Raw genomic sequence first — 23858 nt, 5'->3', positions numbered from 1 at the left:
CACATTGTGGTATTTTGTTCCGGCAGCGTGGATAAGCTAACCTACCCACTTAGCTTAAAGGAGGATGGCTTACCGCGACAATGTACACCCTGATCAGTACTTGAATGGGATGATTGGGTGGAATTCCTTGCTGGATTCTCAGCTGCCCACTGTCCTCTGAGGTAGAATCCTCTGGGCTTTTGTAGATGCAGAAGGAGCCCTGGAACCACAGAACATAAGCCAGAAAGCAGAGCGATCATGTGACCCATGAGAAACCACAGTAAGCCCAGTGGTGGGAAAATGAACATAGCCCAAGTGTCTGAAGGACATAGGCTGGTGCCACCCTTTGTCACATTATGTCCTTGGGCAATTGATACAAGCTGCTTACTTCAGTACTCATTTGTGGTACTAGTGGATGGGGTCAGTATGTTAATGGTCTCATCACAGGGCCATTGCTTGGGGAGTATGACAGAGGGGATCTGAGTGCTCTTTATGTGTGGAGTGCTGTGCCCAGGCTTCCCTGCTGGTTCCTTCTGTCCCGAGTACAGTATTCCTCTTTCCAGACACAGCCTGAAGCTTAGAGAGGTGAAGTGTATTGTTCAAGTTACTAGCTACTGTAACAAACAGGATTTAAATCCAGATTGGCAAACCAACTCACTCAGGTTCTTTCAGTACACCATGCAGCATATTAAAGGCCCATCATGCAGCAGTGAACTACAGATATTAGCAACTGCTTTGTGATACTGAAAACCCAAGTCTGCCCCCAAAAGTGTTTGTACTGTTTGATTTATCTTGCTTTTCCAACTGGTAAGTCTACATAGATCACATATTTAATGTGTTATGGATGGGACAGCAAAGGACAGTGGTCCTTATGGGTAGTGACTATGTCTTCTTATATTATATAGAGTAAGTTTAACCCACTGGTCATAAAACAAAAATAACTCCCAAGACTGTGGCTGGGCCTTGTGTGGTTCAGAGAAGGTGCTGGGTGGGCACTGAGGAGCCTTTACCCCCATGTCCCACATCACAACCCCATTGTTAGAACTGAGTTATGGCTGACATTTATGGACAGAGACGAAGAATGAGATCCACAGGGGAACCTGCCTTGAACTTTCCTATGACTCGGTCTCCATCTAGACCATGATCATCTTCTGTAGATTTGCCTCTGAAGAGTTCGAAGGTCTTCACCCAGTCCTCAAAGTTGTTAAATTCACTCTCAAGCTCACCGTCGTATATCTTTAGAGAGAAGAAAAATTATGCCAGGAAGGCAGAAGGTTAATCACTCTATCCCCTTTCAATTCATTCCCACTCAAAGTTTGAAAACAGCCAAATCCTTCACCAGAGTATATCAGGAATGGCCTCTGGCTCGGTCCCCAGTAGAGTCCTTGTTCCCATCTGAAACCTTATGAGGACAGCCTTTATTGACGACATTTCAGCATTCTGGCCTTCCAAGCTTCACCAGAACCATCCATTTCTGTTTCCTGTTAGCCATGAAGGGAATAGCTCTCCTCTACCACATGCTCTGGACACCATGATGGCCTGTCCAAGCACACAGGCTGGGCACGCATGGCCTGATCCCTCTGAAGCCATGAGCCTTACAAGCCCCCCCCAGTTGTTCCCTGGGGTATGCATATCAGGGTGATGCAAAAAGACCTCATAGAAAAGGGTCAGCATTCGTTTAATGAGGAAGATCAGAATTCTCAAAAATTGGCCTTGAAATATGCCCCAGGGAAAAGGTAAGCGACTGCTTGTTGATTTATCCTTAACAAGATAAGGAAAACATTTGGCTAAACACTCCTAAAGCTAACTATCATGAATTTTATAAAACCCTTTTCATAAAAATTTGAATTCCAAGAAGTATAGCCAACTGAAAACATTTCAAAGAGTTATTTATTTTTATGTGTGTGAATGTTTTACCATCATCTATGTATGTGTACTACATGTATACCTAGTGCCTGATGCCAGAAGAGGGCATCAGCACCCCTAGACTGGTGGTTGTGAGCTCCCAAGTAGGTTCTGGGAAGCAAGTCTAGATCCTCTCTCCGCAAGAGCAGCAAGTGCTCTGAACCACACAACTGTCTTTCCAGCCCACAAAACATTTTTAAATATACAGGCATAAACACAACAACCCTTTTTATGTTTAATTGATGTTATTGGCCATTAAATATAGACTGTAGTACTTTCAGGACGTTGAAATCATTAATATTTATTGATTCTTAACACATTTAAAATGGGAGAATGTTTACTTTTGTTATAATGCATGCAGACATGCATTTTCCAAGTGGGAAATAATATACAGACTTTAGAAAGGCAAAGTAGAATTCAATTTGAGGTTTAGGAATATAATTAAAATACTTATTCAAATTTCTTCTCAAAATTACTCAACTTAATCATCTACATGAGTAATTGTTGGATTTCAAATTTTCACATCCGTACATACATCTCTAGCTAAAGCCCTCTCACTAATAGGAAAATTGGTCTGATGGAGCTGATTTTAGTTAAAACTCCTGTTATTTTGAGTGTGCACACAATAGAGTGCTCCAAGAAGGGCTGAAGGGAACTTTTACACTGTCAGTTACCTCCCAGGTTGAAGCTAAACGATGTACATTACACCCTTTCTGAATATAGGGCTGTGGAGAAAGAAAGCGGACAAGCTTTCTTGTCTTGGCTCACCTGCATGTTAGACTTTATTTCCTCACATCAGTGACTGTAATGAAGACAGTGTGAGTCAGTTCAAAGAAAGGAATCACTACAGTTGACCAAATCACCAAGAGAAGCCTTCTTCTGAGCTCTGCACCCCACCCACAGAGGCCCTTGGGCCCACAGACCTTTAAGACGGCCAGGTTTGGGATCCCATCATTCCCATCATCTTTCTGTTTCTTCTTGAGCATTTTGTCTTTCTTCTTTTTGGGACCATCCTCTATATCCAACACCACCTCGTCTGGCTTTGCCTCTGTGGATATTCAGCAGAAATCGTTTTAGAGTTGTTGACCATAGGGTTACTACATCAGCCTTGGAATCTGTATCATATGTAAATACAGTGTTCATGGCTGCCCTAGGGCCAGGCAAAGTGTTTAGTGGGTTAGGTCTGTGCATAGATGCATTAAGCCAGGCCCAGAGAAGGTACATTATTTGTTCTTTCCCCCAACTAGCAGAGAAAAGACCCTGATTTTGGATAATTCTAAAGCTTCTTGTTACCTTTCTTCTCAAATGTTTTCAGGGTCTCGAGAGTCATCTAGTTCAACATAAGGCTCAAATATGTTAAGAGTCTTATACAAGGTCATGCTAATAACATTTTTTAGTATATTTTTAGCAGCATCATGTGAAGAAAAAATGACTAGAGATGGATGTTGAGCTCTGCTATTTCTAGCTGTGTGACCTTGGATGAGTAACTTGACCTCTGTATCTATGTCTCATCATGTATATGATTAAAATTCTATTGGAGATGGATGGACATAGGAAGAATGTGAAATGGAAACACATTAGTTAGGAGCCAGGCTTTTGGGTGTGTGTGTGTGTGTGTGTGTGTGTGTGTGTGTGTGTGTGTGTGTGCATGAATGTCCATGCCATCTGAACCATTCTTGTGTGAACATCCTTGCCGTCTGAACCATTCTTGTGGGAATGTCTATGTCATCTGAACCATTCTTGGCTGCTTGCTGTTTCTGCTGTAGGTAGGCTATGACTGGAATTGAGCTCTTGGTCATCCCCCAAGCTTCTTTTGTTGGACTTCTGCCAAATCAGTTCTAACCAATCCTTGCAAAGTAAATTTTAGCTCCCGAATCCAGATCATCTTTCCACTCAGCACTATTCATGTTTATCTTGTTGGCTTGGGCCTGTGCTTCCAGCTTGATCCTATTTTTATCCTGCTGCTTCTAAATGAAAGCTCTGCATGGGGCATGTGCCTGTCAATTCCAGAAATTAATTTGAATTAATAGCTCCAATAACTATGAGACTTTCTTTTCTGGTACTGTGGGACTGATTCAAAGCATGCCAGGCAGGTTCTATTCTCTAGCCCTCTGGATGACCTGTGATGTGTGTTACCATCTTCTTTATGTGGACAAGGGAGCTGAGCTATAACATACCTGTCATGACTTCCACTCATAATTCTTACTCGAATGGCCCTGTTCTACATCCAAGAAGCCCCCAAATAGCCACTCACCTGTGGCCTTTTTCTCCTTCGAGTTGTTCTCCTTTTCCTCAAAAAGAAAAAAGAGGAAATAAGAAGATGAAATAAGATTATTGATACTGCTATATTTAATTTACTAATCCCAAGTGCTAACAGCTTTAATTGGATTATCCCAACTCTCTGCATTCCCAGGAGTGCCATTTTAAGAATGTTAAAATAGTCCCCAAGGAGTCTCCAGAATGAAGCCTCGCTATGAAGATGTGACCCTGTAGCTGCAGTGGGGATGTCCTAACCCTAGAAAATAGGTTTCTGCACACCCAACAATGGTGTCACCAAGGAGAAGACTATTGTTCTCTGTGACAGGCTTTTCTCAGCTATAGAGAGGACAGATCGATTTTACACTTTCCTGGAGCAACCCACAGCCTGCCCTATGAGTTTTTCCTGCTGGCATGTTGGGCCTTTGGGTGGGTACCAGGGGTTAAGGAGGGTAGTAGAGAAACAGTAAAGAGTTAATTATTCATAGGAAGTGGAAGCATCCATCCAGCGAAAGGAAGTGGAGTGAAGGCAGGGGCTAGTGTTTGATTGGTTAATTCACTGGACACTAGTGTTTTTGAGTAGTCCTGGATGAAAGTGTAGTCTCTCTAAACTAGAGTCCGAACAGGCTCAACTATGGTAGCATGTGACCAATTCTTACTTTCTTTTTCAGTTGGTGTTGATAAATCTTAATAAAATTGGTCCCCGAGCTTTAAACCTGAATTTCCAGGCCCCTGGCTCTCCAGTATTGTGACTTGATCCTTGTCTTAGTCCATGTACATGGGGCTCTGTGGTTTCTCTGGCAACCTACCAATTACTGCTATTTGCTATGCCAAGATCATCTGTCGCTTGGATCATTCCCCCTACAAATGTAGAATCCCGCTGAAGCCCTGATGCTCTGTGGCCTGGGGCTCCCCTGCCCCTGCTGCTCACTGTTGAGACTCTCTTCTCTTTGCCGAACTCCCTAAGTCTCCCAGGGTCAGAGCCTGTGTGTACTGACTACACTGAATATCCTTCGAGGGTCTCCAACAGAGCTTACATACTACACCAGCTCCAGCCACAGACTGGGGATCTCGTAATCAGGGGACCCAGTCTTCTGGGATTTTCCCTAATGCATTTGACAGAACCATAGTTTTTAAAGTTAATCTTTTTTAAACTTAGTTATTTGATAATTCATACAATGAGTTTTGATTCACACCCCCCCCCCTGCGACTCTGTCCAAATCTACCCCTCCTTCCCTTCCCACCCAGCATTGTGTCTTTTTCCCGTCAAGGTCAATGTGTGATGCCCAAATGTTCTAGGATGCTCAGCTCTACAGGGGCCATTTACACTGCACCCATCCTTTAAAGGATCATTGTGGAAGAGAGAGCCGAGAGAGTGTAACAGCCAGACGTGGTAGATGACTACCACAAGAAAAGTACATCTTCTGGACACAACAGCTGCACATATGGACTCCCATCAGCTGTGACAGCATCCACAAGACCCGTGCAAGCCTAAGTCAGATCAATTCTAGCGTGGAGAGAGGAGTTGGGTCTGAAGTTCTGCCCCTAACTGAGAAGCAATTGTTAGCGGTTCGGAGAGGAAGGATCATCTTTTCTCTAAGAGTTTAGCCCCTGATAAGTTGGCCAGACCACAATGGAATACCAGCCAGGGTCATTTTTAAGCCCTCAGGCTCTTTATACTGAAATTTAATGGGGGGATATATGGCCTTGAGGGAGGAAGGAAAATATGCCACGTTCTCCCTGACCCCTTGACAGTCACAAGCAGGAGTCTCTACCTTCTGTGCTTTCTTCAGGGAGGCATCGTACTTAGACCACCAATCAATGACATTCTCAGCGGATTCATCTGCTATGGTCCTCTTCCTCCTTTTGGTGGATCTCCGAGAAGGCTTCCTGGGATCTGGCTAAGGGACGAGAGGTAGGTTACTAAACTTGTCACATGTAGAAGCCAACTGGTTAGCTGAGAAAGATGCCCAGTGAGAGGTGGGCAGAAGTATCTGTTGCTTTTGTGGTAGCAGTTTTCCATGCTGCTTCAATATACAAACATTTAATCATGTTTTCAACCATCTTTTAATTAATTCAGCCAACAGTTACAAAGATTCTGTGTAGACTGTGTCCAACTTTGAAGATGCAGTGGGGCTTCCACACAAACCCAGAGAGCTCCAAGTGCAGTGGAGGAGACAGGGTCCCAGACCATGTGGCACAATGTCATGGAACAGAAGGGGTGTTGGCTGCAGACAGACTTGGGTCAACAATCACTAAGCAAATAATATGGTATGTGTGATTCTCGGTTTTCTCAATAAAGATGATGACACTGCCTACTTCCCTGTGGGAAAGTTCTAGTGACATCAAGTAGGAACTCCACAGTTAGCTTCACTTCTCATTTAAGAAGTGCAAGTAAGTGCCATCTAAAACGTTAGCAGTGGGTGGTAGAAGAGATTTAGTTACATGTAATAACTATCAATACATAGCTCAGAAAGGAGGCATTTGAGGAAGACAGCTATCTTCAGAAGACTCATCATGCATCCACCATCCCTTCTCTTCCCAGCATCTCTAGTGGACCTATTGTGTGCCAAATATTCTCTCAAGGACAGGAAATACAGAGACACAATGTTAACAAATCATATTCAACCTGGGCTAACAGGTTTATGATATGAACAAACTCTAAGACTGAGGTTATGTGTCTGGTTCAAAGCTGGGACAATGGAGAGAACCTGGTGAGGGGACACTGAGGAAGGTTGTGATTGGTACAGCCTGATAAACATCCCCATCATCATGTCATACTTGCTTTTGCATTCCAGTTTTTACTGTTTACCAGGCAAGAAACTCCTTAGGATTTTTTTTTTTGAGATAGGATCTCACTACATAGCCCAGGATGGCTTTGCATTTGTGATCCTCATGCCTTGGTCTTCTGAGTGCTGGGATTACAAATGTGTACCATAGTAGTTGGCAAGGAAAAGTTAAAAATGATCTTGGGGTTTGAAGTTAAATCTGTGACTTCAGAAGACCAACAGCATCTTCGTCCTGTGGCCTTTGGTCCTCCCCACCCTCAGAAACTCACACCCACATTCTAACCAGGACCGACCCTGTTCAGTTCTGAGCTCAGTGACTGGGTGTGTTCCGACTGCTCTGGCAGTAGACACCTTCCCGAAGCCCACTTAATTGAGGGTGAAAAGTCTTCCTCCTCTTTAGAATTCAAAGGACACATCTTGGTCAAGTCTGACCTTGTACAAAGGAGGCTCCAAGTATCCGTGCAGTAGTCCTGGGTGAAGGAAGCCTTGCCTTTCCAAGCTAATGAATTTAGAAGAGTTTCTATCCTGTTAAATATTACTGTCACATCTGACTAGCACTTTAATTTCATACACAGTGACTTTCCAACCCTCCAACAGTCCTTTGAGGGGGACATCAGTATCTTCATTGTGAATGAGGAAACTGATACCCAGAAATGTGAAGTTGCTGCCACAAGGTCACATAGCTAATGGCTGGCTCTATTTTCCAGTGCAAATTCCAACAAGCCTGGCAAATAGGGAGCAGATTGCATTGGCTGACCTTGACTTTTCCATCTTTTGGTGGTTCCTGGGATACAGGTTTGTGTTCGGGCTCCAGCATCGGAGAGGAGTCAGGGATGTCGACCAGAGTGGCTGTCTGGGCCTGGGCAGAGTCAGGTACCGCTGTGGGAGGTGGCTCAACATCCACATAGATGTGATCTGTTGGGGGATCCTGGGAGGAGCTGAGTTCGGAAGACTCGATTGCTACTAGTGAATCTGAAACGACTGAATGAAAGCTCATTCAGTTAGTCAGGGATCACAGCTGTTATAACTAGCTTCTGAAGTGACAAATTCTTGACATTTCTGAAGCCCATTTTCCTTATTTCTAGGAATACAGTAACTATTTTTCTGGGGGATAAAATGAAACCAAATCATGTATGACATCTGATGTACAATAGGCAATCCATAAATGGCAGTATTAATTATTTATCCCTTAGAGAAACTGTGGACACTAGAATCATGAAAGCCAAGGTTTAGGGTACAGGTCCCCTGTATTGATGGTCTCTCCCAGTGTGTAAATCTGCAGAGGTTTCAGAAGTCGGCGAGCCCCCAAGAGTTACAGCCTTGGACTCTATGACATTCTAACTGGGCTGCTGATGTCATTAAGGGTCATAACACTTGTCCAGAGTTGCCAAATGCCCTCTGCATCTCATATTGTACATCTCAGCATTGATGTTTCAGGGTGTGTTTCAGCCTGGAGTTTCCACAGTTGCTGAGGCCTTCAGAAGTTCTCATTCCTCTGGGTATGGCTCACAACAGCAAAGTTCATCCAACACACTCCTGCACGTATCTACTCTGTGTTAGACACAGATACCAAAGCGGAAGTAGACACCCACCGAATAGCAAACCCCTGATAACCAAACAAAGAAAAACTTAACCCTCCAAAACTGGATAGTAGGACGTGGAGAGGAGGAAGCTGGAGAGCGGGGTGCAAGAAGAGACAGAGGGGGCTCCAATGCAGTAATGGGAGAGATGGAGAGCTGTGTAAAGCAGCACAGTGCTCCAGAGCGCCCTCTGTCTGCATTCCATACAATTTCATGTGCACATTCCCTGAGACCAGTAGTCTCACTCCTGGATAAGTAGGCTGGAGAATCTTCCACAGCATCTTCCGGTGGGAAACACACACAGGTACCTTTATCACAGGATGATTGGCAAAAGTAGAGAGTTGTGAGCAACTTAAGAGTCCAGTCCCACTCAAAAGGAAAGGAAAAGAGGAATACAGTAGATGCAATGGGTAGTCATAATAAGCTAATGAGCACACGACAGTGTGGATGGATATTAGAATGTAGCCCTGAGTGAAAAGAACCAAAAAATGTTATAACACCCTGTCATATATGTAGATCAAATGTGCTTAAATTTACAAGAGGAGCTGGAGAAAATGGTTTGGTAGCTCAGAGTGCATACTGTGTTTGCAGAGGACCTGAGTTAGGTTCCTAGCACCCACGTCAAGTGGCTCACAATCACCTGTAACTCCAGCTCTGGGGCATATGATGTCTTTTTCTGACCTCCATGGGTGTTATACTTGTATGGGTATGCGTGTGTGTGTGTGTGTGCTTAAATCTTTAATTTTAGAGCAGTGTTGGTGAGAAGTCTACACTGGGGAGGGGTCTGGCAGATAGGCACAGGAGGAAAGTGGCTATGACAGAGAAGACTTGACTAGCTCAATGATGCTGCTGTAGCAGGGAGCTGAGTGGTGTAATTAACTCTGAAACCCGAGAACCAAAAGTGGAACAAATTAAAATAACACCAAGCATAAAGCCAAGAGAAATGGCAGAGAATGAAAGTTGGGGAGAGGAGTTTAAGGAATACTCAAAGATGCCTCAATAGAGGATTTGATTCTGACATGAGAGAATGAAAGTGTAAATTCATTAGAAAGGCCCAGGCAGCCACGTGAGCATTCTTTGAGGCAGAGAGCATTGGACATACCCACAGCCACCCGGACTCTACAGTCCTTTCTAGTCTAGAATCTAGGATGCTCGTCCTACCTCCATCCGTCTGTGAAGTCAGGGTGAGGGGCTCTCTGGATTTACACAGAAACTGTTTCAAGCAGTTGATGGTGTAGGTGCCCACGAGGGTGCTTCTCCCGAAAGCTCTCCAGTCGACCACACAGATGCTGAGCGGTGGGTGCAGGAGCTCATTCTCAGGCAACTCCTGCAGAAGAGGTGGAGAGGAAATGCCACTACCTGGGTAGCTTTGTCTGCTGTAGCCATGTGGACTCATCTATAGGCTGGTCAGACCGGATGTCTGCCTTTTTCTCCTTGCCTTAACATTCTAGTCTTCAGACCAGCTCAGCAGCTTGCCCAAACTCTGCAGGACTGTCTTCCCAAGCCCGGAAATAAGCACTAAAACTATGATGGATATGTTCTAATAACAAGTCATCCCAGGTACAAATCCCTGAAAGATTTCAGTTGCAAAATATCCCCCTCTCCTGTATTTCCATGGCAATGTTTTCAGCCCTCCCATTTGCTGTTACTGACCACAAGAACCCTCATGTCAAAAGACAGTTTGGCCAGTCCCCATATGTGAAACAGATGGAGATCAAGCCATGAGACACAGAACTAAGGGGATAATGCTCTATACACTTGTCCCCTCTAGTGCCCCCAGAGGATCCAAGGTGTCCACTGTGAAGAGCTGTACACACTTCAGCGGCCCCTTTGATCATTAGAACACGTATCTGTGGAACTGAGTGGGTTGGAAAAAGAAAACTTTCCCTAGTTCTAAACCAGAGCAAAAAAACATGCATGCTGACATATTGAAATAAATAACAGCGCAGGTGTAAAGACTTAACTTTACACACAACAAACACTGACATTCTCAACACTAGGGACATTATTTAACTGTGGCCATCAAAGTAAGTTTCTATAGAGCATCTTGTTCTCAGAAGCAACTGGAGGGCTTGTCAAACCAGGGAGGTCTGTGGCCCACTCTAAACACTTCTTTATTTGGTAGACTGGGCTAGACCTGATGTTATGTATTTCTTTCTCTTTTGGTGTGTGTGGGAATGGGCACAGGGTACTGAACTCAAAGCATCACACATGCTAGGCAAGCACCCTGCCACTGAGCCACATCTCCAGCTTTCTCTTTACTGTTTTCATTTTTAAGATAAGGCCTCATTAAGTTGCCCAGGCTAGCCTGAAACTCTTTGTAGTTTGTCCAGGCCTTGAACTTGTGTTCCTCCAGCCTCAGTTTCCTGAGTAGCTAGGATGACAGGCCTACGTCATGATGCCTAGCTGGGAATGTGCAACAGGTGAAGCTGGTAGGGATGAGTTGGGGGCTGTGCTTCAAAGAAGCCTGTCTAGGCAAAAGTTTTCGAGCTCTCTTTGATTTATTGTAGGATCTAGGCCTGAACATTTGAACAACAAGTATCTACTTTTTCTCATTCTGAAAGCCTGGCTTTCCATAATTAGGCTACTCATGCAGCCTGTATACACGTGGAATCCCAAAGCATCTCCCCAGACCACGTGGGTGAAGGCGAGGAGCCCAGCTGTGGAAAGGGGGATAAGTAGATGAGGGAGGAGAAGCCCATACCACTTCAAAGGCCTCTGCCTGAACGCTGAAGTTGGGGTTGTTCTTATAACTCTGGATCACACAAGACTTCACGCCTCGTCCCCCGCATTCAATGAGAACCTGTGGCCGGTCCACAGAGAGGAGCTGTACCTTCTTCATTTCTCGGACACCCCAGAAGAGGACCTGAGGAGAGGGTGGGCAGAGCCAGAGAGAAGCCTGGTACATAACCAATGGAAAAGCCACATGTGACTCCTGGGAGCAAGAGTGTGGTCTTCCAACTGCAAACTAGGCAGCTAGTGGTAGACCCTGTCTTGTCCAGTTCAGCTAGTGGGGTCTTCCTTGGGTCACCTGCCCATCCTGCCACACTTCTCCAACTATGCAGTTGGGACTTCCCTGCCTCCCCACCCCCATGAGTCCTATGGGGCAAGCCTCTCCACTTGCTGAGCCATACCTCGACTCGGTATTTACTCAGCACTGGCCGGATGTTGGAGGGAACAGGATAGATCTGTGTGATGTCTGGTGGGTCAATGGGAGGGAGGCCCTGTAGTCCAGAAGAAGGAACCTGCCATACAAAACAGCCATTAGTGAGAGGCTGGAGAGCAGTGAGGACAGGTAACCAAGCTATGCAGCACCAAGACATCTTTATTTCTTCTGGACCTTGCAGCATACCACCTTCAACAAAGCATTAATGATAAGAACATTGATTGGCAAGCATTTAGTGAGCACTCAGGGTGTGCCATGATGTTGGTAAGACATAACTTTCAGTAAACTCACAGTAGATAATAGAGAGGGGAAACCCCCTTAAGTGTATAGATGTTCACAGCTTGATAAAATAACACACAGAATTGCAGCAATGGATGGAAAGGAGACTGTGATCACACCCTGAGCTTCTGATACTTAAGTACCCGCTGTCTTCAGAGAGTTAAAAGCTCCAGGCAGTCCATAGTGCACAGCTACGGAATGAGATCATATTTCACGGAATAGAGACTTACTGCTAATCACTGAAGCAGAAAGTAAAACCTTGTGAGTGTGGAGCTCGGGAGAAAATGGGTCACTTTTGTGCCCTTGAGCACAGAGAAAGTACAGGACAGCCAGCAAGCTTTGCAGAAATATCCCACAAAGAACCTAGAGAATTCCACTAGAGAACGGGAATTTCTCACATGTAGGCCATGCTGCCATCTCTTCAAGACCTAATCTCACTGCCCACATCTGTCAAGGAGCCTTTCCAGACTGGGTCCCAGTTATTGTGCCCATTTTCCTGCCATTGACTGCCCTGCATCTTCTGTATAGGCACAGTAAGCGGGTGACCGAGAGCAGGAACCAGGCTTTTGTGAGTGACCCTGTACAAGTCACTTTCTTTCTCTGAGCCTCAGATACCGAGCTTCAGTCCTCCAGGATCACATGCTCCGTTAAATACTGCCTTGTGTCTGTGATTCACCTCTGTACGGCTCTTGTCTGCCTGCAAAATCTACAGAGCTGGGCCAAGAGGACGTCTTTCCTTACTTCATCTCCTCCTTCAAACCCTCAAGCAGTACTGCACACACAGTGGCTTCTTGACAAATGTTTACTAGCTGACTGTCACATTAGCCCCATCTGCTAGAAAGTGCCTGATTGCTCATCGGAACCGGCAAAGCACAGACATTCCCCATTTCATCATTACAGGCATATTCTAGGTGGCCATGGCAGATGTGGTTAAGCTAATTACATGAAAGACCAGGAAAAAAAAAAAAAGACAAGCAGATGCTACAAATACCAAATAGGCCAGAGATAACGAAGCTGCAGAGTGAGCCAGAGAAAGAAGCTCATACCAGGAGGCCAAGTGCCCAGCTGCCTGGGAGCCAAAAGGTGAGTGGTGCTGTCTGCCGACATCGCCTCACCTGGGAGGCCAGCCGCTCCTCTGACTTCAGTCACAGAACCATGAAAGACTAAGAGGCACAAAGACAGATACTGTGTGCTTTTTCACACTTGTATTTCTTAGAGCTTATATAGTTATATAAAGTCTTGTGTGTATATGAGACTTGAAAGTAGATGTGAGAACTGTCTAGGTGAACAAAGGGGACTAACAGGAAGGGGAGCAGGGAGAAAGGGAGGGCACGTGGTCTACTGGTATGAAAGCATCCTTATATAACCCAGTACTGAGCATAAGGAATAGGGAAACAACAACAACAACAACAATAACAACAACAACAACAAACAGCTGAGATCGTGGTGGGGAAGGAGCTGCCTATGGACATGCTTCCGTTTCTATTTTAATTTGACAAATAACAACTATGCATATTTATAATGTATAAAGTAGAATGGCTTTTTGAATGGCGTGGAAGGATCAGATGGGGGCGCTTGGCATACCTGTCACTTCAGGTGGCTATCGTTTCTTTGTGTGTGTGGGGGGGTGGATGTTCAAAACACTCAATTTCTGCTAATCGTGTTTTTCCTACTGCTACAGGTCACTAGAAATTATCCCTCTCACCCAAAAAAAGCATCAATCATCTTTTCTCCAGCCTCCACCCCCACTCTCACACTTCCCAGGCTCTAAGAACATCATTGGATATGCTTTTTAAAAGGCATCGTGCATGGGGCTGCAGAGATGGTTCAGCAGTTAAAGGCACTCGCTTCTCTTGCAGGGGACCCAACTTTGGTTCCTAGTGCCCACCCGGGAACTTACAACTATGTGTAACTCCAGTTCCAGGGGATCGAATGCTCTCCTTTGGCCTCTAAAAGTGCCAAGCATGCACATCCGTGGATGCAGACAAACACTCATACATATACAATAAAAATAAAATCTTCTTTTATAAAAAAAAAAGGGCATATTTTAAACATCCTTTTAAAAAGCGGAAGTGTGTTTCCTTACCCTGGGAGTACTGAGATACCAGCCTGGGCAATCCTCCAAAAAGGTACACATTTATGACCTTAAATATTCACCCCCAGCTCTGAAGGGATCCTATAGTACGGTGGAGATGGAATGGCTGACCATCACGGTTAGATTGTTTCATAATGAAATGGGCCAGTGTGGCCTGGAGAAATGGTGTGTACTTCCTCAGTGCACGGGGCCCTGGGAACATGAGGGACTGTTATGAAGGTGAAATAATTCAACTCTGGGGCAAATGGAGTAACTTGTGGTGAAGGACAAATTGCTCTAATATGCCAGAGAAGATGAAACATGAGAAACTCAAAAGCTAGGGCAAAGGTGAGGTAAGTGGGTACCTGGCAGGAGAATCAAAGAGCTGTTTACTCTCAAGGCCATGTATGACCCTCATCCCAGCCCTGCACATCTGGGCAATCACAGATGTTCAGAAGCCTTTCTCCTTTCTCTGCTATCCCCGACTCATCATCTAGCCTTCAACAGGTTCTCCTACTCAGCACAGCGGTGAGGGACCGGGCTTCAGCTCCCCAGCTGCAGGAACTGGGGAAAGTTACTTTGGATCTCTGACTCTCAGTCCTATCACTGGCGAAATGGGGACAATGATATCTTGAGTCCAGAGTCTCTGTGAAGATGTGTTGAGAGGCATGTCCAGCACTCACATGCTTTCTGCCACAGAGAATTAATTCCCTATGAGCGAAGGCAACCTGCATCAGCCCTGTAAAGACCAAAGTTCGACTTCAGGTTGTCTCTATTTGAATGGAGCTGATTCTGGACTGCTGCTGTGTAGGGTGGGCGAAGTTCTGAGTGAGTGTGTGTAGTCAACATGACCACCACCCGGTCAAGGACTTCAATGCCTCAGACCCATGGGAATGGCCAGGCCTTCCTCTGGTCTGATGTTGACAGTGTATGCACAAAGTTCCAAACACAGACGCCTCCTCCTGAGGGTCTAGAGCCTGAAACTGCTGCCTACGGAGAACCCTACTGAGATTAGCTCACCCACATCCTCACTCAGCAGTACACAACAAACACACTGGCCTCCTAGGCTGCTGTTGGGTCTCCATCAGAGTGCATGGCTGCTAGCGGCCATGTCAGAGGAGCGGCAGATGGCAATTGACTTCAGGAGATTGTCCCATCACCATACAAGGTACCAATCGATGGGCGAGTCTCAGATAGGCAAGGCCCCAAGAACCTTGGCCCCAGAATGTCTCTTGCTACTTCTGTGTCTTTGAGTGTTTGCCACTGCCATTTTTCTCTGGTATCTGGCATGGTGTGAATGGGTGTGTGGAGAACCCCACTGCCTTTAACTGTAATGTGTTTATCTCCTGGAAACACCCCATTCTACCTGTGGATTCTTGTGAAGATGATTTCCTCTTCTGCTGTACTGTTTAAAGTGTTGCCCCTTTGCCCCTAATAAAACAGGGGCTGCAGAAGATAGAAAATAAAAACAAGGAAATGTCACATAGCTAGTTTCTCTAGCTGAGGAGCTATATATCCTGTAGCTTAGGTTAGTGATTAATAAAAACAATTGTGTCCCAGAAAGCCAGGCTAGCTCAAGTTCTTTTTATCTTAACGTTGAGAGATGTGTTCACAGGTTTCAGTGTGTATCATGACTGAAACAAAGCTTTAAATATGACTCAAGTTTGGGTTAAGATGCTCTTGTCTATAGCTTTGAGGTTAAAAAAAAACAGGGAAACAATCTAAAGTTTAGAAAGGCACATAGTTGAGTGAGGGACTCATTAAGGTCAGGGAACAAGAACAAAGCGGCCCAGTTATTATCAGCCAATGTGCCTTTCTTTCTAGGATGGGTTGGTGACCAAAGATGATGGTTAATTCCTTGTACCCATTTCTGCCCTCAGCTTCCCGGCACTAAACAAATAACTGTTGATGAATGGGTATACACCCTGAGGATTTAAAGTAGAGATGACTGATTCCTTTTCATATATAAAAGTTTAGATTTGTGATTCTTCTGAGATTTCTTATAAGATTACCTTTTGAGATAAATAATAAAATATTTGGTCCTTTGTAACCTGCAAAATGCAGCCTGGTTGTAAAAGAACTGGCTGAGGAAAATGTCTTGCTTGCTCATACTCTATTAACCTGTAACAAGTTGCTTGGGTATGAGTGTATGTAGGTTCTTCGGACAACTTGTTTTTCACCTGTAATATGTAAAATGTTTAATCATGTAAGGGATATGGAAAACATGTTGTTTTTTGCTTGTATTCATTATAATCATTCACTTAAAAATAGAATATAACCACATTGTAATTTTTATACTGCTTAAGAGATTTTGCTGGGGTATATAAGCTTTAAGGGGGAAAAATAAAAGTTAGTTAGAAGGAAGACATCAAGAGAGACAGAAGGGACACATCTGGATAGAGGTAAGAAAAGAAGTAGAGCGAAATGAGAGAGAACAGTGAGAGACCCTAAAAGTGTGTGTGTGTGTGTGTGTCCCAGCAAGACACAAACCTTTGTCACATGTATGACACTGCATGATAATCCTCCCCAGGAGGAAAATGTGAGAGCAACACTGTCAATGTCCTGACATGTTAGCCCCCAGAGGAGGCAAGTGTCATCTCTGTGATTAAGCTGATAATGAAGTCTCCGGGGGCCTGAGCAGAGTATTCTGGAAGGCCTTAATACAACGCCAGAATCTTCCTTCTTGTTCCCCCGACCCCATCACTAGCTAATTTCAGGTGAGTGACTTCTACAAAATCCAGATCAGTAGATCACTAATTGAAAACGTTAAAACAGAACTTACACAGATGCTATGTAAGACTAATCCATTCACTTAATTTGGACCACTAGTGAGATGCTTTAATGAGCAGCAAGCATGAAGGAGGGGACTCTTACTTTGCTCAAGTGGGACTTAAGAGAAAGGCAAGAACAATATCGCTTTTTCTTGATCTGTACCAAAGAGACAAAGATTAAAAATAAATGATCGCTACTCATGGCATTAGATAGAAATGGCCCTTTCTTGGGGTATGTAGTGAGCCTACTCGGTAGTAAGATAAGAGAGCATTTCTAGAATTTGGAGAGTGTGGTAGACAGATAATGGCAGCAAGATCTGTGTTTTGTCTACTTAGGAACATTCCTTGGGAACACACCCACACATAGCAGACACTGAATAAATCCATGTTTGAATGTGTAGATCAATGATAAAGCAATCCTTGTCTTCAGCAAGCTGACACAGTGACAAAGGAGGCATGGGCCGTTTCAGTTGCCTACAAACAATGAGCATGAGTTGACTAGACAGAGAGGCCAAGAACAGGATGGGATCAGAGAGAACATTTGAAATAGGGTGGGCGAGCTTCCTGGAACAGACACTCATTGCTCTGAATTGTGATGATTCTCACAGACAGGGAAATGGCTCTGCAGGAGTTGAGGTCACAGAGTGGGGAGGCATTTCAGAATGGGTTACTGAGTTATTTCACCATGCCTAAGAGCAGAAGAGTAAATCTGTGAGATCCAAGATCTTGCAGTGGGCAGCCATAAAGAGGCCATAGTGGCTGCAGGGTAGGTAAAGCTAATATGTGACCCTGAGAAAGTAGTGTGAGAACAACTTTTGAGACAGCTTAAAAGCAAGGCTGAGAGTTTGATATTCACATACAATCTAGATTTTTTTTCCTTTCATGGAATGTTAGCCATTATAATAAAACCAAAATGGTTTTGTGGTTACATTTGGAAATACTAGGTTTTGAAAAAAAAGAGATATTTTAAAATGTTCTTCAGAGAGCCTTTACCATGGTAGCAAGTATTTCAAATCCCCAAGAGAAACGTTATGAGAAGTACTTCTCAAACTCTATTCACTGCATTTGGAGGAACTGGTGTTTTAAAAAAGCAATGTTTGGTAAGTAGTTTCCTACTTAAGGAGTGGGGAGCAGCTGAAGGTGCAGAAGACAGAACACCCTCACCTCATGTTCTGGAAGGAACATGGAGAATGATGCAAACAGGAGAATGATTGACATGAGATCCAGAGGAGCCCATGGAACAGCGAAGATGGGAAACAGGCATGGGAGCAGCTATGGGGCTAGCACATAGAAGAACCATGCCACCAATTCCTGAGTCAGGGGAGTGTCTCAGCCTTGGAAGCAGGGGAGTGAGAGTAAGTCATCCACAGACACAAAGAGGCAGCAGCTGCGACAAATGAAGGCATCTCCAGCCCCAGTGTGCTCAGCATGTCTGAGCTCCACCTGCTAAGGCAGGCATGCTGATGATCAAATCACTTTCTGAACAACTGATCGAATGAGAAGTCCTAATGAAAGCCAGGCGGATCACATCTCCTGAGCTTACCTCTGACAAAGCTCCTCTACAGGTCACCTGCTGGGAAGCAGCAAGTGTCTCATCAGTGTGCCCAGTTCTGAGAGAGGGGGTAGGTAGGATCATGGGTGCCAAATGGAGGAACTCTCGGGTCATTTTTAGGGGTCAGCTTGTTCAGCCCCTTGTGGAAAGACTTCTGGAGAGTCTTGGAGACTTGGACCAGGAACACTTATTAAGACAGTTGTGAGTTGGGAAGAGCAGCTGCCTAGATTCAGCTCAGCTAATCTGGAGCTCAGCATTCTTGTGTGCAGGGTGGCAGACCAGGTCTAGTTCTCCCAAGCCAGCCACCACAGTCCTCAATGGTCCCATGCTCTAGTAGCCTTAAAAGAAACTGGACACAACTTTGCTTGTTAAGAGGAAACTTTATGTGGCTAGGTAGAATAAGTCAATGGAAAGTAAATTTAAAACAGAGTGGGGCAACATGGCACAGTCATTAAAGTGCCTGCCATGCAAGCATGAGGACCTGGGGTTGACTTCCAGCACCCACAGAAAAAAAGAGTCAGCCGTACCTGTAACCCTAGAGCCGGGGAGTTGGGGATAAGGAGCTTGCTGGATAGCTAGTCTAGCTGAATTAGCTATAGGCTCAGTGAAAGGCCCTGTCTTCAAATAAATAAACAAATAAATGTAAGTAAATAAGTAAATAAATAAATAAAGTGGAGCATGAGCGTGATTGATGAAAACATCTGACATTCCCCTCAGGGCTCTACATGCACTTGCACACCCACATACAAATATGGATGCACACAAATATGTATGCATACACACAGCAACATATACACACAAAACTCTAGTGAAAACCAAAGTCTTATTGGAATATGTAATGTGAAACAATTACTAAATTTCCCCACTCACTAGATTTGGAGGGACTGAAGTCCCAAGAAGACACGGGAAATGCTTTTCTGGAGCTACTGGGTCTGAAGCCTGCTGTCTCTTGGGAAAGGAAGCTGTCAGGTGATGTGATATTATAGAGGAACAGAACACAAAGCCTTCCTCTAGAAGAGGGGCCGCAGGGCGATTAGCACAGAGCTCCTTTAGTATGGGTTCAGCGTTGTTTGGCGTCTGCCTGGGCTTGAACCTGAGCAACGTGCTGACTGCTCACGATTCTCATTTTAGGAAAGACTGGACACTGGTTGGAAGGCTGCCTTCCGTGCCGATACCCACACAGTGATCGGGCTACAGACGGTTTTTTGGGGACCACGCTAACATCCTAGAATTAGTGTCTGTCTTTCTACTTCTATTTCCTGCTCTGCCTGACTCCAACTGCCTGGAGCTGGATGGAGCCAGTCCTTGAATTCCCATTACCTCACTCCTACTTATGTAGACTCGGCTTCCCTGGCAGTTTGCTATTTCTCCAAAGCTGCCATTTTCTCCATAAAAAGTTTTTCCTTGGGTCACTCAAAACACAAGAGATAAAGTCTCTGATAGGATGGACTTAAGAATGCATCACTGCAGCCAACTACAGCTTCCAGGCTACAGACAGAAAGAAAATTTGAATGCAAGTACATCTAACCTAAATCTGTCCCCTTAATAATTAACACTGCCTAGCCCTCCACTTGGGTTAGAAATCTGTCTACCCAGAGTCTAGATTCTGACCTGCCACGCTGACCACATTATTGCCTTTCTATCCATTTAGATTTCTAAAATCAGTAGTTGGGACCAAAGATCTTACTTCAATAGCCTATAGTATAGCAATATTATTAATAATAAAATAGTATGCATGGATTGCTCTGTACAAGACACTTTGGGTAGAGTGATTTAACAGCCTATATTTTTAAACAGAAAAAGGCACATTATAACAAGTGGTAGGTCTGAGATTTATCTCCATGGGATCTAGTCCCCCTACCTTGGTGTTCATTCTTGCTGTGTGTGTTAGAAATGTGTGCCTTCCATTTTCTTTTCCAAGTGAGTTAAGTTTTGTTTTATTTTGGATTGGGATTTCTGAAAATCAGGATTTCCTATAAAAGATGTTATTAATCCAAGATCAAATTTGTATGTTCAAATTGTAACCCCACCACTATGACATTTGGAGGTTCGGCCTCAAAGAAGAATCCAGAGTCCCTCTGAATGTAATGAGTCTCTTATAACATTATTTTTCCCAGCCATGCGCAGTACAATGAGGAGGCGGCTGTCTACAAAGCAGGGGGTGGACCTCCATCTAATACCAGATCTATCAGTGCCTTTTTGGAATCCAGCCTCAACTGTGAGAATATCTAACAAACAATGTTTGTGATTTAGGTTGTTCAATCGATGGCATTCTGTTACAGTATCCTGTATGGACTAAGATGAAAGACCGACCTGATCCAAAGGCAAAGAGCCACCAGCACCTGGTGCCTCAGAGTGTGTAGGTCCAGGAGAGGAACCTTTGGAGAGCCCATGCTCCATTTTTCTTTGTCCTCGTCAAGTCCTGCTTGTTCTCTACTGGGAAGCCAAACTTCAGAAACTCAGCTTCCTTTCCTACACACACACACACACACACACACACACACACACACACACACACATACACACACTCCCTCTAAGACTGCAGGGAAGGACTAGGAGTTTGTTGACCTTGGAGGACAATGTGATATGGTATAAGAAGTAGAAGCTTTAACGGCCCAGGTTCAGAGCTCAGCTTAATTGTCTATCTACAGGAGATGAGGCTGGCTAAGCACACCAGTCCTCAGTTCACTGTCTCTCAAATGCAAATGGTAATATGTGTCTCCAGAGGCTTGAGCAAGGGGTTTAGTATGTTCAAAGATAAGAGGTGTCACAACCATAACTTCAGGCACATGGCAAGTACCCCACAAATGCCCGATGCCTTCTTTTTTCATATCCTTATATGGTCTGATGGGATTGAGGGATTCCGCTGTAGCTCAAACACTGATGACCCAACCCTTAAGGATCTTTCATTCTAGGATTCTGATTTGTGGTACAGCAATTCTGGGACCAACTCATTCTGTCAAAGTTCTTGAATGTCAGTTTCTTGAGCCCCCAAAAGAAGACATTTACAGACACAGGACAAATATGGACCAGACATTGCTCCTCTAAATAACACATCCAGGGGAGCTACATCTCTGGCCAACCAGAGCAAAAAGACATCTGGTACAGATGCTCTGAACCTCTTACCTGCAATAGCTCAAACACAGCAAGAAGGTCCCCTCCAGAGAGGTTTCCACAGAAGATGGGGTGATAGCACAGCTTGGGGGGCTCATATTCCTGGTCAGCTAGGGTCACAACTGGAGCAGCCACTGTGGCACCCAAATATTCTGGCTTCCCCTAGAGAGGAAATGAGTTTTTAATTGGCATCTACTTAGTTCTGACAAGCAACAGTGCAATTTTGCAAATCATTTTTACAAAGTTGACAGCATTGGCTTTCTCCTCTTGTCCTCTACCAACCACCTCTTGCCCAGTCTCACCCATGACTTGGGGGACAGAGGGTGCTCTCAGGCCCCCAGTGAAATGCTAAGAGCCTCACTGATCCAAGACTCCTTCTATAGAGAGCTTAATTAAAGTAATCAACCAGGACTGGAAGGAGAAAAGAAAACACAAGATAACAACAGATGTTCAAGGCTACTGTGGACAGGATCATGAGCTTTAGACATAAGTAAACCTGAGTCTGTGGTCTCTAATCTGCCTCTTTTTAGCTTTGTGACCTAAGCTAGGCACTCAACCTTTTTGAGGCTCATAAGTAGGGCTAAAGCTTATTTCTGCTCATAACATCATAAGAAGTAACGTAATCTTATGTAACATTTGTATTATGTGCCTAATCCATAGTAATGGAATATTGATGATTATGGTAATGGTGATGACTGAGGTCAGTATGTTTAAGTGAGGGTAGTAAAAAGGGGAAATGACCTTTGTATGTATGTACATGTATGGGTTTTGAGTTTCTTTAAGAACTATTTATGGCACCTGGCTCTTCCCCAAGCTAGCTCTCAGGCCCATGCTCCTCGAGGAGAGGCAGGAGCTACAGCAGCTGATCTACTTTGCTCTTTATCTCCAGAATCATGATAATATATGTTCCATATGGGTAGGACTACCACTTCATTCACACTGCATCCTCCAGCCTGGGAACCCGCTGAGCGTGTATCTGCTGAGTGACAGCTGGTAGACATGATCCGCATAGTCCAAGGACAGCGCCCATCTTCTGTTTCGTTTGAAGTCAGGCTTTTGCAGTCATGCTACACCACTGTCTTTGGGTTCATGAATCAGCACTTGCACCACCACCAGGGAAGGAGGTGGAAACAAGGCTTTAGCTCAGCCACACTTGAAAACAAACAAAAGTGCCTGCTGGGTCCCATTGGCATCCTCCGGGAGGACGGGTGAAGTCATGACAGCTTGGTATAATATGCCTGTTCTGCTTAACAATTAGTTGCTTAATCATTTTTATTGGGCATGGTTAACTCCAATGAGCCCTGGAAATGTAAGAGTGAGCGTAAACCCGAGCAAACAATTTGCCAAATGTAAATGTGTTTTTTACAGTGCCCGTCAACCCTCATGGACCACAAGCCACGGGAGAATGAGAGAAAGTTCTAGACTGGAAACATAGGCCAGAAGAGTTCAGTTCTAATCATCTGATTATCACAGTTTAGGTTCGTTTTAGCTGCAGCCCAGGAACATGATCTTATGCATGTCTTTCCATATTTCTCCAGGAGGAAAGCACAAACTTTCTATATTGTCTGTCCTTTGCACAACCCTTTTCCTTTATATCTGAAAGCAGTAGCTTGATTTTTTTCCTGTGAAGAAATGGGCATCATTGAGTGGGGATCTGGAAAGGAAAGAGAATGTAGCAGAGTAGCGGTGGGTAGTACAACAACTAGCAGGCTAGGGTAGCAAAAGACTCCAAAGATGTGAGATTCCCTTTCAAATAGAAAACAGACACTTATGATGGAACACATATTCCAAGGAAGAAGAATGAAAAGGTATTTACATTGTGGGTCTTCCTCCAGAAAATCTGTACTGCATGCTGAACAGGGACATTAAATACATTCAACCCCAATATACAGTAGCTACGTAGGGGCCGAGGGAGGGGATGCCACGCTTACAACCACCAACTGTACATGAAAGAGTAGACTCAGGAGTTGTATGTTCGTACCCTGACTGTGTCTCTCACTAGCTGTGACTTTAACTGTGAAGGCACTTGAACTTTCTAGAACTGTCCTCCTTTCTAGAGAGCAAGAAGGGTGGGACAAACATTGTTCACGTTCCTCATGGTCCCTAAAACCTTTGTGAATCTCACATCTTGTTTCCTCCCTGAGCTTGGCCCACCCCAGAGCTATTGTGAGCACACCAGGAGTGAGGCAGCTTTGGAAATCTTTTCAGAACAGCTTTTATACTTTATAGATTTGGGCTTCCTGAGGAGATAGAGATGTCAAAGAAAATAGATAAATCTTTGTCATTCATTGTAGATTTCTTAACTTAGAGAAGAAAGCTTGTCATAGTCAAACTCACCAGTCAGCTTTGGGAGTTACCTAAGGTTTCAGAGCACAAATGTCTTTGGAGAGGTT

At 44.5% G+C, this 23858-nt stretch overlaps 1 protein-coding gene across 1 annotated transcript in view; it reads right to left on the bottom strand.

Annotated features, from left to right (window-relative positions):
- The window catches only part of Fer1l6 (fer-1 like family member 6), a 119734-nt gene that overhangs the window by 32036 nt on the left and 63840 nt on the right, over positions 1-23858 (bottom strand). The window contains exons 21-30 of the mRNA XM_036208371.1: positions 21478-21627; positions 11644-11754; positions 11214-11375; positions 9671-9836; positions 7687-7910; positions 5916-6041; positions 4139-4175; positions 2808-2932; positions 1084-1215; positions 74-199 (exon numbers count right to left, since the gene is read on the bottom strand). Coding sequence (XP_036064264.1) covers positions 74-199; positions 1084-1215; positions 2808-2932; positions 4139-4175; positions 5916-6041; positions 7687-7910; positions 9671-9836; positions 11214-11375; positions 11644-11754; positions 21478-21627 — 1359 coding nt within the window. The remainder of the gene's footprint in view (positions 1-73; positions 200-1083; positions 1216-2807; positions 2933-4138; positions 4176-5915; positions 6042-7686; positions 7911-9670; positions 9837-11213; positions 11376-11643; positions 11755-21477; positions 21628-23858) is intronic.

The sequence above is a fragment of the Onychomys torridus genome, chromosome 16 (genome assembly GCF_903995425.1).
Source record: "Onychomys torridus chromosome 16, mOncTor1.1, whole genome shotgun sequence".
NCBI lineage: Eukaryota > Metazoa > Chordata > Mammalia > Rodentia > Cricetidae > Onychomys > Onychomys torridus.
The sequence above is the reverse complement of the archived record's forward strand: the minus strand, read 5'-3'. Positions and strand labels throughout refer to the sequence as shown.